The following is a 14,430-nucleotide window of genomic DNA, read 5'->3' as shown; positions in this document are numbered from 1 at the left end:
GGCCTACCTGAGTTTTGCAAGTTGGGTGGTCTCAAATCCCCCAGATATTGTTTCCAGGCCTGTGTTTGGCAACCTCTCGGTGGGATCTGGAAGTTTCCCAGAATTGCAACTGAACTCTCAATAACAGATCTGCCCCCTGCCCCCGGAAAAAGTGACTGTTTTGGAGGGTGGACTCTGTGACATTATATTCAGCTGAGGCCTCTCCCCTTTCCAAACCCTACCCCCCACAGACTCCACCACAAAATCTCCAGGAGCCGGCAATACTAGTCATGCCTGGCTGCAATGAGTCCTCCCTCAAAGGCCAAAATAGGACTGCAAAGGACCCTGCCCTCTGCCCCTGCCTCTTTACTCACTGAAACCCACCCTGGAATATTGTGACTGCTTACCAAGAACCACTAGGGAATCCATAGCTTTGAGCCATAAGCACTCTTTTTATCATTTTCAGGGTTTTTTTTTAATAAACCCACCAACATATTCTTTATTTCACATTTTTCTGGAAGCCTAGATCCCTTTTCAGGTTTGTAGAAAGATCTCTTGCCCTTTCATAGCTCCAGTCACCAGATTTAAGCATCCTCAGATTTGGCTGACTTGGCTATTAGTGTATAGACTGATAGTATACATTCCATGGCTGAGTGAAAAGCAAACCATAACACATGTTGTTATTTATGCATCAGACTTGTTTTAAGCTTGATTTAAACAGGGCTGCTACAATAAGGCATCCCCAGCGGGAGTGGCCAGAGGGGTTTCTCATTTCCATTCTCCCATTCAAGTGTGGATGGAGTACTAGAAAATCTCACTTGCTGATTTAACAAGCCAAATTATGGAGTAGCATAAAGTAGATACGGGGTGAACAACAAGCAGGCAATAACTAGCAGTCAGTCAATTGACCATAGGGAGGTGTGGCTGGATTGGATATGTGCTCAACAAAATGAGGGTCATCCATAAACTATTCATCCTTGCCCTGTCCTGATCGGCTTTATCACTGTACTGTCCATGTGTGTATATATGGTGTTTCCCAGCCCTTTCTCCTGTGAGATAATAGTCGGTTATTGAACTTGAGATTTCTTGTGTGTTTTTCCAAATGGGAATCCTTCAGTTCTGAGCTATATGAATTTCAATCAGATTTTGGGGGCATGTCTGGCCCCTGTAAAATTTCAAAGGCTCCATTGTGAGTCAGCCCTTCCCAGTATATAGACTTACCCGGTGGTGGAAGGTTTGAGTGCTAGTGCTACTGCCTCCTTTTTAACACAATAGTTGCAGCAGGATTCAAAAAAATAAACTTCTCATTGAAGAAGCCATTCAGATCCAAATTTTCAACTGCTGCTGGGCAATGGTAGCTCCTGTTGCTTTTTTCTCTGTTATCCTTCATTAGGTATATATGTGGTTTCTCCTTTGCAAAACTGCCCTGAGCCACATGGGATAGGACAGGATATAAAACAAATCAAATCAAAACACATGTTTCTGGCATACAGACACTAATGCAGATGTGTTTCATTAAGTGTCCTGAACAACATCTGTGTAGCATCATTAATTGCTCACGTGCCTCTCTTGGAAGCCCTCTCACCATTTTGCTTTCTATGTAGGCAGCTTCTTAAACATGAGGCTATGGACCTGGCTGGTTGTTAGCATTCCTTTCTTTCCTGGCTTTGGCATGTTTCATGGCAAAAAGATTGCAACAGTATGGCTGTATGTTGGGATACTGAAGGAATCCCATTCTATCAGTGGGATGCCTTGTGCCTAGACATGAACACTGGGGAAGGTGTTTTAGCTCTTCCTGATAGTACACTGTGAGTTACAGGAGTGGGAGTTGACAGGACACACTATTGACCATCATTGTGCCTTAGCTGGTGTTTAACATGGGGGTGTCGGCATGTGTGATCGCTCTACAGCAGCAGTATTGCCATAGATTCTGTGGGAGTGGCAGTCAGTGCTGGTTAAGTTATCTCCTATTTCTCCTGATTTATTTATTTAGCTTTCTACCTTGATACTGGGAGGGCATTGCATTGCAGCAATATTATGTCAGCATACTGCTGGCATGACCTTAGTGTATTACAACCATCAGATGAGGTTGTTAATGGCCTGTCTATAAGATTGTCATGAACTCAAAACAAAGAAATCCTGGGTAGCAGAAAAGGAAAAATGGGCAGCAAGTGGCAGTTTCCAATTATGCTGTATGTATTGCCAAATACTGAGAGTAAATATTTTGTGACGCCATTGAACATCAGTAAAGCCACATGCTGCTTCCTTCATTGTGGACACTATATTGAGGTGTTTGCCAGGCTGAAAGCATAACCCGAAAAAAGAGGAGCAGGTGTACTTACAAAATAATAGAATATCAGAGAACAAAAAGGAATCACCAGTATTGCAAATGTCCGTATAAATTAGTTTTAACTGCATGTATGTGAATAAACCAGCAGGGCTGGATCTAGAGGGGGGCAGAGAGGGGTACTTGCTCCAGGTGCCAAATTGGGTATGGAGTCCAGTCTATTCTATTGGCCTATAAGGTAGAATGGGCCCATAAGGGGGCACCATTTTTTAATTTTGTCCCTTCTCAAAAACATGTAGTTCCGGTCCTGTAAACCAGTGCAGGAAGGAATAGAAATAGACTTGTAAAAAAAAATCAAGGAAAACCATTTTTCCAAAGAGATCAACATTTCTGTTATAGAAACACAGCTGGAGGTAGGTGAGGATCACAAAGGGATAAATGAGTTCTCGCTGAACTAACTTCTGCTTCCCCAGGCTGCATCCCCCAAATCACCAAGTATTTCCTAACCCAGAGCTGACAACCCTAGCTGTGAGTCAGCTTCTATTCTGGTCTCCCCCCTTCCCCCCATTTTTGTTTTCCTGCGACCTAGCAGCAGGCTGATAGTCATCAAAGTTTTCAGGACTGCAGTAGTCAAAAACTGACTCTCAGCTGAGTAATCTTCCAATATCTGGGCTGAAGCAACACAGTAACCCAGCAAAGTTTCCTTTGTAGGAGGTCAGAAAATGACTCCTAGATGATGAATGATTATTGGGAATCAGCTTCATATCCTCTGTTACAACTAGCTTACTGGTGTCAAATGGAACAAACAGCTTATGAACATCCTGTCAATTAATCAGTGCCCTCATTAGAAGTAGCAAGGAGGCTTGAACAGGTGAGCCCAACTGGCAGATGTTCAAGAATCCCTTATCCCAGTTAACAACCCCAAAGGAACCCTTTTTATTGTTAAATTGGCAGGCAGGCCTTCTAAGAGCTCAAGGGATCTTGAGGGAGAATTGGGATTGAAGAAAACACACACATCATGCACTTAGCTTTTCACATTTTGGAGTTTCTCTGAAATATTTTCTAGCAAACCTTGAATTTATGTAGAAATCAATCCTGCTTCTCTGACTGGAAAGCCCCATTTTGCTGCTGTATTTGGTATGAGGCCACCACTTGAAGCTGGATTATATAATTGAGAACTGTTGTATTTTAATATTTTGTTTTGTTGGGAGATAAATGATTTTACCATGTGTCAAAGTGTTGAAATAGAATATATCCCCCCCCCCTTCCCAGATCTATAACTTTAAAAATTATAAAATTATAGATCTGGGAAGGGGGGGGAGATATTCTATTTTAAAATTATATATCACATAGCAGTACATTATTAATGAGTCTTTTTATCCCATTACAGTGCATAAATATATCATCTGTGTACACACTGGAGACCACTGGGGGTCAGAAACCTTTGCAAACCTCTATATAACACTTTATGGTGAAAGGGGAGATACAGGTGTTAGGCAACTGCAAAACGCTCTTACAGAAGAAGTAAAATATCAAAAAAACAAGGTAAAATGCAAGAAAAAATATTTTGGATACAATGAAATGTGTAACAAAGATACAAAAAAATCCAGTGGTATCTTAAGGAATAACAGTGTTATTTCATTTTAATCATTAAAATCTTGTCCAGTTCCCTCCTCACTGTAGTCCCATGTACCTCATGGCTTTTTGCCCACACAGGTTCCAACCCCTTTCCCAACATAGCCCTTTCAGAGACCCAAGCAGCTGCTGTTTGGGGGGGGGGGGGAGGAGACAGGAAAAACCTGACTCTTAACAGCAGTCAATTTTATCTGACATCACCGAAGAGTTGTGTAGACAGAGCCATATTTTTAGTCTTTTTGCAAATTGGACAGAACAGGGCTCCTATTATTACTCTGTCCATTTTCAAGGGAAGTAAGGCATACATGGTCCTTCCTTCCTCCATTTTACATTCACAACAACCCTGAGAGTTAGGTTAGGTTAAGAAAACATGACTGACTTGAGGTCACTCACCAAGTAACCTTCATGGCTAAGTGGTGGTTTTCACCCAGATACCTTCAGTTGTAGTCCAACCACAGTCTATTGAAAAGGTAGCTACTACTACCCTGGCTCTAGCACAAACTTTGTGCAGCAAGAAACTTACTCAGGTAGCAAATAATTTTTGCTGACATGGAAGGCTTTTAAGAGGAGAAACAAAATCTGTGGCATTTTTCAGGCCTGTAGAAAGATTTGTCTTGTCCATAGTTTCAGTCTCTGGATTTAAGCATCCACAGATTTGGCCATGTTGAGATTTAGCTATATTGATATTTTATTCAGGTGGATTCCTTTTTGGTGGAGGCTGTCTCCTTGAGCCATTTGAAAAAGATAGTTGTAGGACATGATGGAGAAGGGTATGGAGCTGGAATATACCTGAAAATGATAACAGTGAAGAAGTCAGAGAACTCAGATAAAGAATGGCTTTTCCCATGCTGGAGCTGGCTGGATACTCATATAGGAATCTGTGACACCATTTGTGACATTAAAACTATAGGTGAGTTCTCCTTTAAGAAAATATACTGATGAATTGCCATATTTTCATGCAGGGCTCTGAAGCTTCATCAAGTGACCCGTGACCCCTAACTACATGGTTATAAAAAAAAAGACAAAACTTCACCTGTTGAATTTTTCCTTTCATAGCTTTGTAAATAGTACAGGAACCCTGCCAGAGAAGATGCATATTAGCCCTTTTAGTCAGGGCTGCTTAAAGGTTGCAGTGTTAATGGTGCATTTGTAACAGAATAATTCAGAGGGCTTTTGACACTGCTATTCAAGGATCTAACTAATGTTTCTTGTACAGGTTTTGCTTTATGATATGTTAACTTGTCAGCATCTCACAGCATGTTCCTATTTATGGCTTGATTGCAAGTGTATTTCACTGAAGCCATTTGTTATCTCCACTTGCTATTATCTCTCCCTTTAAACAGTATTTGCAGATGATATAGTAGAATTTGGGAGGTCTGGATTTCCTCTATGTGAACAATTAGTTAGGACTCTGAAGGATGCTGTCTATTCTTGAATAATTAACTTCAGAAATGGCAGTGAACCCAATTGGCATCAATAAAAACAGCTCTGAATCTGAGATGTAAAACCGGGGGGGGGGGGGGGAGTAATTATGGTTTTAAAATCTGAAAGAAACTTTACAGTAACTGAATTGATATGATTAGCAAACTGTTGCTATGGATATTGCAAAACCTACATAGTAGTGGGCACAATCCAGCCAAAGTTAAGAATTTCTTAAGCCCTACTGATTTCAACAGGAGAAAGTTACGCAGCAGGGTAATACTTTCATTGAAATTAAAAAGGTAAAGGTGCAAGCGCCAGTCGTTTCTGACTCTTGAGTGACATCACATCACGACGTTTTCACAGCAGACTTTTTATGGGGTGGTTTGTCACAGCCTTCCCCAGTCATCTACACTTTACCCCCAGCAAGCTGAGTACTCATTTTACCAACCTCGGAAGGATGGAAAGCTGAGTCAACCTTGAGCCATTTCATTTAAATTAGTAGAACTTAAAAGTGTACTACCACACCTTTCTGGGGTTTGTTTTTTTTTGAGGGGGCAGGGGTTACACACACTATCTAATTAAAAGGTTTAAAAATACTTTGAACTGTTTTGTTTTTTTCCTTTGATCTCATCTCAGGTAAAAGATTGATGTATGGCTCAAAAAATCCTCAGATCAGTTCCTCAGGAGTGTGGACAATGGATGTCATTGGGTCTGACGTGAACTCTGAATCTGCCCCCATGCAGCTTACTTTCAGTTTTTATGGAGATCTGGATTGCAAAAAGTTGACTGTTCAGATTTCAGGAAAGGCAACACAAATCAAAGTAAATCAGTGTTTAATTTTGTAAGAAAAAATAAACTAAGAGATTACTTAGAATAGATGAAATGCTCATGTATGTGTTAATCTCATTCTTGAGAATCCTCTCTCAAGAATGTGATATTATTTCTTAATCGCATAACAACTCTTTTGAGGAATTTTTAAAATCAGCAATAACTACAGCAATTTGACATCTAAAATGATGTGTGTAGAAGCCAAGTTCTTTCAATTCACCGCCATATTGACTGTACAAACTTTCAACTTTTCATCTAGTCTATTTAATTCAGCTACTATTTACTCTAGTATGGTCATTCCATAGAACTTTTTGACTTCTATTGCAGTAAGGCATTTCTATTTTAGAGTGCTTTTGGAAGTAAATTAGTTCTGTTGCTTAATTGATTACTGTTGGTGACATGTCTCTGTTTATTGAGGAAGAAGATGTTTAAGTTTTGGAGAGAAGTTTAGAGATTTAGGTTTTAGTTGGAATCATATGGCCAGTTCTGTTGTTGCTTAATAATTGTAAGGTTTGACTTTGTGGTACAGGGGTCTTATGACTATGGGATTGAATTCTGGTTTAATATGGTTTGGTTTCTATTTTTACCAGCCTTCTATTTTTACCTTTTACCAGTGCTTCTATGGAGCAGGCTGTATATAAATGTATAAAAAGGAAATAATACACCTATTGAATTATTGCTTCTGCCACTACAACTAGTGACTTAAAAGAATTTCACAAAGTTTTAGAAGTTTCTGAATGGTAAAGATTGTTAGCCAAAGGGAATAAAGCTTTTCATTTTTCGGTGGTTAAAATGTAGATGTTGTATAGTTTCCCCATGAAATGCTGTGGCCCTATAGCTTATGGCAGAGTAGATGTCCTTTATACTGGAAAAAAAATGCATCATGTACCAGTGAATTCTTGGTATAATGGCAAACAAAAGAAGCGGGGGATCTTGTGGATGGTACTTTTCCAGACTCATTGGGAGCAAGCTGAACCCCAGTGGTACTGCCAGTTTCTTTACAAATACACAGGTGAGAACATGGACAGAAAACCAGAACTGAGTGTCAGACGGTATAGTCAGTCATGTTCAGGTTCAGTTAGCATGATGAGGGTTGCCCAGCCTTGATCCTTCTTACACAATATGCAGGACAAGGTGAGTCTGCCTCTAAGTATATGTAAAGCTGGAGCTTGTTTATTTTCAAACATTTCTGTCAATATTCCACCCAGTTTAGGATCCCTGATGTGGTGAGTATTAAGACATTTCAATCACTAAACATTTCAGACATTAAAACACATTTAAAATAAGAGTATATATTAAAACAATTTAATAAAACATAATATAAACACAAAACCACCTGCAAACAGGGAGTTAATGAGAGAACATACACACTCACAAAGTATTTACCTGCTGGCAAAAGACAATGATCAAGGGAGACAGCTCCATAGGAAGGGAGTTGAAAAGTTTTGGTGCTCCAGCATTCTAGGTTATGTAGGTACGGGACTTCTCTTTTTTTTGGTAGAAAAAGTCCATCAGGAACTCATTTGCTTATTAGGCCACACCCTGTGACATCACCATTGTTTCACACAGCACTTTTTTGTAGAAAAAGCCCAGCAGGAACTCATTTGCATATTGGGCCAGACTCCCTGAGACCAAGCCAGCTGGAACTGTATTGCTGTCCATTCCTGCTCAAAAAAATCCCTGTGTGGGCACATCAGATTAATTTCTGGCATTCCTCTCTTTTGGGGGCAAGGTAATGGCTGGTGGTGGAGAGGTGGACACAAAGTGGGAGACGCCTCATGGGGTCTGGCTTCTCTAATGTAACCTCATCCAGAAAAGAAGATAGCTTCTCAGTTTTGTCAGAGTTAGGTTTCAGTTTGTTATCCCTCATTCATTCCAAGCACTGGTTTATAGTTTTCACAGTCTCTCTGGGATCTGCTGGAAGTGCAAGATAGATTTGAGTGTTACCTGCATATTGGTAGCAACTCAGTTCAAGTCTCCATATGACCTTTCCCAGCAGCTTCATATAGACGTTACAGCATCTGAGGGAGAAGAGGGGTTTTAGCAGGAACCCATAGGCCAGAGACCAAGAAGTTTAAGTACAGCCTATCCCAACTCTTTGATGAACATATTTATGTGATATTCAAATTTGTAAACACTGTTGTTGTTCTATCCACATTTTACATATTTAGGTAGCTACTTTAATTATCTTATGTGTATGATTTAAAAATGTAGGAAGAAACTTTAATTTAAAATGTTAATGTATAACACATATGGGTATTTTTTTTTTACTGTGGATACATATTAGTATTTTAAACTTATTTTGATTTAATATAGTTTTGTCTTTGTTGTAAGATGCCCTGAGCCCTGCTTGCAGGGATGGGCAGCCAAAAAAATCCAATATAATAAATAAATTCAGGTTTCTGTTGCCAGTGTTTTTATTAAAATTTCAATTTGATCAATACAATGTTTAGAATAAGCCATGTGAATGATATTGTTGATTTTTTAAATTGGCATTTGATAAATGTATTGAGTGTCATTTAGTGATGCTTTAAGTGGCAGAGACTAATAAAAATGAAATGCAGCTGACAGGTGAATTGTGCTATACATTCCAGGAGGGAACCTTTTGTCTACTTTTATCTCACACAGGATGAGCTGAGAAACATTGGATCCCTTTACAAGGTTCAGGTGTCTAGTCTACAGCCTCTGTTGAGAGAGCCCTGGCATTTAGCTCTGCTACATATGAAACATATAAGCACCAACCAGGAGATGTGGCTAACATTTGACTGCTGGTTCAAACCTGATGAAGAGACATGTGTTGAACTGCCAGCATTCTCTGCAGACCAAGATCCTTTGCCTGGTAAGATAATTCTGCTTTCATTGCAAAGATGTACCTACACATCTGGTATTGCAAGCTCTCTCCAACCTTCCAAGACAATAGTTTTGTCTTCAAAAAAGAAAGTCTCTTTCCCCCCAGAGCTTTGTGAATGGCTATGCATGTTTACTGAGAAGTAAATTCTGTTAAGGTTAATAGGACTTGTCCAAGTAAATGAGCACAGGACTGTTCATATAATCTTATGCATACTATTAGGATGTAATCCCCATTGAATTTGTGAGATTGAGGCTGGGTCTAGAGGGCCAGTATAAGCTGCCTCAGGGCACTCCACGACCGGACCAAAGAAGCGTATTCAAAAGTGCACATCTGGATCCTACCCTGCTGCAGCCCTCACCTCATCCATACCTGTCATCCTGCTGCCTCAAAAAGCTACCAAATCAGTGACAAATTGACAAGGCACTTCCAGGGCACCTTTCCCAGCCATCTACACAGCCAGGAAATGCCTGGGAAGCAGCGGTCAAGCACATGAGCAGTGTGACTGCTTCTCTGGGGTGTGCATATAGCCCATTCCTGTTCCAGCGATGGGCCACACACTATCTGACTGTCCCGGGGCACTTCTCTTTCTGCTGACCTACTTCCAGCCTAGGAGGCTGCCACCCCAAGCTGGCTGCCTGTACCCAGCTTTAGAGAACAGTACCAAACATATCTGCCCAGAATCCTGATAAGAATCCTATTCAGTGGGACTTACTTCACTGGGCTTACTCCAAAGAACGTGTTATCATTGTGCTGCTAATTCTGTGAAAACTTTGTTACGGTTTAGGTACCATAGACTATGAATATTGTAAATTAAAAAGGGGAAGCACATTGCATACTTCCTAAAGAGTAAGCCTCACTGATTAAGGTGAAGCCTTCTTCTAACTAAACATGAAGAGGATGAGGCTGCATGTCTCATAGGCACATTTCATATTGTCATAATATATTAAGTTGTTTTACATGATATTTTGGTCTGCCATTTTACATCAAGTAGAGAACAACATCTGATGATGTTCCAGTCCTGTTTTCTTACAGCAGCATACCTGCCTTCAAAAATAAGTAATACACCTGCAATGCAATGGTAATGTTATGTTGGTACAATGATGAGCATGTAGAGTCCTTATTTGCTGATGCAACTAATCTGAGGGCAGATCTATTTAGAAGTAAGCCCCATGTTTTTTTCAATGGGGCTTATTCTTGATAAAATATTTCTAGGAATGCAACCCAAACAACTAAATGTCAGGCTCTGTAACTCTATCATACTGAAATTATAAAATACTAACCAAATGGACTTTTCTATACTAACCCCTAGCCTTTGGATATTGTAGTCACCATGCATATCAAAGGGGGCGTATGAAGTGTTAACTTTGTTTAGGTTGTAAAGGGAGCAAAGGAATGTGACCGTTAATAGATACCACCGCTGGCCAGCATCTTCCCAGAGGCTAGAAGATAAGCAGAAGCTCTGGTGTGAAAGTTTGCACCTTCACTCCCTGTTGTTTTGAGAATAATGTCTTTGTTCAGATATTGCTTTGATGTAGATTCCATAAGACCCAGAAACACCCCTGCCAAGGTATTAGTCTCAATTTCTGTTTCAAGCTATGCGTTTCCAATAAAGTATTACATTGTCTCAAATGAATACAGCCTTGAATCTCCATCGCCTGACATTTTGAGACTAATCATCCTTAAAAAGGGGTTTATCTGAACCGGCAACTTTGAAGTCGAATGGCTGAAAAAGTTCCAGATAACGGAGAACCTCCAGGGGAACCGAAAACTCCCCCGTGGCACGTCCTTGGACATAGGCAAGCTGCGGAAATCGAATCCCCGTCCTACATCCAAACCCTATTCATCAGCCCACAGCAGTGGAAACCAAGGACATCCACTGCCCTGATGGACGAAGCCCCGGCCCAACACGAGAACCTCCTCACCAGACCCGAGACAGGGGAACCAGGAGAGGAAGTCGACGTGTCCCACATACGCCTACCCGACTCGGAGGATGAGGGAGCCGGGGCCCCGGGGAAGGAAGATGAAGCTGCCCGCCTAGAAGAAAAAATCTTGGGGAAGGTGAAAACCCAGATGAAAGGGCTGGCAAGGGACCTCTGAAGCGAGATCCAGAGCAACACCCAGGCAATCACCCGAGAGGTGGGGAGGCAGATCAACCGCATGCAGTTGCTGTAGGAGATGGAACGCCGGCAACCCCGAGGATCAGGGCCGCCCACACCACCACAACCTCTGAATCCAGGCGGAGGAGCCCCGGCGCCGCCGGCACCCCCTCCCAGAGGTCCCGCACCTCGAGAGCCTGGAAAACCCTGTGAGCTCGACCTCAAGTTCGACGGGGACCCAGAAGAAGTAGAGTACTTCACCATCCAGGCTACCAGCTACATGCACTACTGGGGGGCAGTTTCCCGGATGAACCGAGCTGGGTGGATTATTTGGGATCAAAACTCACGGGAGCAGCCCGAAGATGGTACGTGAGTTTATACGAATTGAGAAGCCCGGAGCTGGAGAATGTGCATGCCTTTCTGCAAGCCATGCTGCGCCAATACGAGGATCCCCTACGAGAGACTCGGGCCCTCAACGCACTGAAAGACCTGAAGCAAAGAACCCGCTCGGTGAGAGAGTACACGGCGGAATTTCAGACCCACTGCGCCCGGTGAGAGGATGGAACAAAGTGATGAAGTTCAAGGCCTACCAGAGCGGCCTCAAATCCGCCCTCCTGGATCAGGCCCTCCACCAGGCATGGCCAAACATGCTGGTGGGGTTGGTGCAACTGGCAGGTGAAGTAGAAACCAACATGGATAGGGTGACCCTGCAGTGACAACGAGAAGGGAACAGAGGGGGCATGAGGCTCGGTCAGGGGCAAAGACTGAGTCCAAAAAACCAACACCCCCGAGCAGCTCCACAAAAGGGTCCGCTGCTCGCAGATGCTATCGATGTGGTGACCCGGGGCACCTGGTCGGGGAATGCCCTGAGAAACCTCAAGCCCCACCCCCTCTGCACCGAAGACAACAGGTCCCAAGGCAAAGAAGATGCTGGGGCGACAAAAAGAGCCTAGTCAGGACAACACCGCACTATCGGTGGTGCTTGACGAGGATTTTACCAGAAAGAACGAGTCGGAGGAGAAAGCCGAGCCGTTGGGAAATGAGCACGACCTGCCCTAAGCGGTGCCAAAAGGCAGGTCAACGCCACACCGGCACCACTGCAGGTGAGAATATCGAGAGAACTATTCTTAGTCCTTTTAACTTTGTTAAATCCAAATTTCAAGTGTTTTATGCACACCTGAGTGCTAATCGACTCCGGGTGTACTAGAGAAATCATCACCCCAAGACTAGTCGAAGCACTAGGGTTAGCCAGAACACCCCTACCCCACCCGTTGCAATTTAAACAGATGGACGGGACAGTAATGAGGGGGGAACCATGCGTAGAAGAAACCCAATTCTTTCCGGTAGGGATCAAAGAACACTGGGACATGGAAGTTTTTGTAATTGCCCCCTCCTCATCCTTCGACGTAGTAGTGGGGATAGGGTAGCTGGTGAGGCACCAACCAAAAATCCAGTGGGCAGAGCAAACTATAGACTTTGACAGCAAAAAGTGCACCCATCACCATTGTTCAGTAGAATGGGGCCCCTCGCCTCCCCCTCAAATGAGAGACTATGCTTAGCCATAGAAGAGGTACGGTCCATCCCAAAAGAATACCGAGACTTACATAAAGTGTTTAGCGAGAAGGAAGCGGATGAACTCCCCCCGCACAGAAGCACAGACTGTGCTATTGAACTCATCAAAGGGCAAGAACTACCCAAGGCAAAACTGTACTCGATTGGATGGGCGGAAAAAGCGGAGCTGAGAAAATTCTTGGACAAAAACTTAAACCGGGGGTTCATCCAACCTGCCACAGCGCCGCACACAGCCCCAGTGTTATTCAGAAAAAAGAAGGATGGGGGGCTTAGACTTTGCACAGATTTTCATGGGATAAATGCCATATCTATGTCAAATGCTTACCCCATCCCACTAATCAAAGACCTATTAAGCACAGTATCAGAGGGGTGCATCTTTACAAAATTTGACCTGAGAGACGCTTACGTCCGAGTAAGAATTAAGGAAGGAGACGAATGGAAGACGGCATTCAACACCCCCTTGGGACAATTTGAGTACCTAGTAATGCCGTTTGGACTACAGGGGGCCCCGGGAGTATTTATGAAGTTCATTAACTAAGTACTGAGAGAGTTCCTGTACAAAGGGGTGGTGGTGTACCTGGATGACATCATTATTTATTCAAAAGATCTACCCTCCCACATAAAGTTGGTGAGGAAAGTGCTCAACACCCTACTTGAGCACAAACTCTATGCTAAATTGTCAAAGTGTGAATTTCATCAGAAAGAGCTAGACTACTTGGGGTTCAGAGTGTCGGGAAAAGGCTTAGCCATGGACCCAGTGAAAATACAAGCAGTGCTAGACTGGGAACCCCCGAGAACACGTAGACAGCTACAATCTTTCCTCGGATTCGCAAATTTTTACCAGGGGTTCATAGAGGGATTTGCTAAAGTGATGTTGCCACTAACAGACTTGTTAAAAACTAAGGGGCGGGGACCTGAAGCAAAAAAAACCAAGCGCAAAACTAGCATGGACCCACGAGTGCCAGAAAGCGTTTGAAAATTAAAACGACTGTTCATCAGTGAGCCAAGCTTAGCGCACCCCAATGAACTGAAGCCCTTCATGGTGCAATGTGACGCTTCCGATGTAGCCATCGGAGCAATATTGATGCAAAGAGACTCAGAGGGCAGATTAAAACCCTGTACCTATATAGCAAAAAATTTTTCCAATGAACAACGTAATTGGTCAGCTTAGGACAAAGAAGCATTTGCAGTGACATTCGCCCTAAAAACCTGGCGGTCCTGGCTGGAAGGGGCCAGGGTACCATTTGAAATATGGACAGGTCACAAAAACCTAGAAGCGCTCACAGCACGCCGAAAACTAACCGCCAAACAGATTAGGTGGGCGGGGTTTTTCGCCAAGTTTGATTTTACATTACGACACATACTGGGCTCAAAGAACTTTTTAGCCGACGCCCTCTCCCAGCTGCCACAACATGAAAGCCAGTGGGAGGAGACAATAGACTCACTCATCCCGCCTTCTAATGTTGCTGGAAACGTGACCACCCGGTCAGGGAAAAAGACCGGGAAGCCAGAACTGGGGGGGGGGGAATAAATTAATCACAGAAACAGAGCAAGAAGGGGAGGAGCAGCTGGAAGGACTGGTGAAGGGAGAAGGAGGATTTTGGTATCGGGAAGGGAAACTGTACGTCCCCAAAAGCCTCCGCCAGGAAGTACTGCAGCACTGCCATAGCAGCAAATTGGCTGGGCACTTTGGCTAAGTGAAAACGCTACACCTGGTGAGCCGACAATTCTGGTGGCCCCAAATGAAAAAGGATATTTCC

The 14,430-nt window shown here is 43.0% G+C and overlaps 1 protein-coding gene across 1 annotated transcript in view; it reads left to right on the top strand.

The window, feature by feature from the left end:
* Positions 1–4,840, top strand: part of LOC132575529 (lipoxygenase homology domain-containing protein 1-like) — a 33,324-nt gene extending 28,484 nt beyond the window's left edge. Inside the window, exons 4-5 of the mRNA XM_060244342.1 lie at positions 3,657–3,811; positions 4,598–4,840. Coding sequence (XP_060100325.1) covers positions 3,657–3,811; positions 4,598–4,840 — 398 coding nt within the window. The remainder of the gene's footprint in view (positions 1–3,656; positions 3,812–4,597) is intronic.
* The last annotated feature ends 9,590 nt before the right edge of the window (positions 4,841–14,430 follow it).

The sequence above is a fragment of the Heteronotia binoei genome, chromosome 7, assembly GCF_032191835.1.
Source record: "Heteronotia binoei isolate CCM8104 ecotype False Entrance Well chromosome 7, APGP_CSIRO_Hbin_v1, whole genome shotgun sequence".
In the NCBI taxonomy this organism is placed as follows: Eukaryota; Metazoa; Chordata; class Lepidosauria; order Squamata; family Gekkonidae; genus Heteronotia; species Heteronotia binoei.
This window is presented reverse-complemented; position numbering and strand designations above follow the sequence as displayed.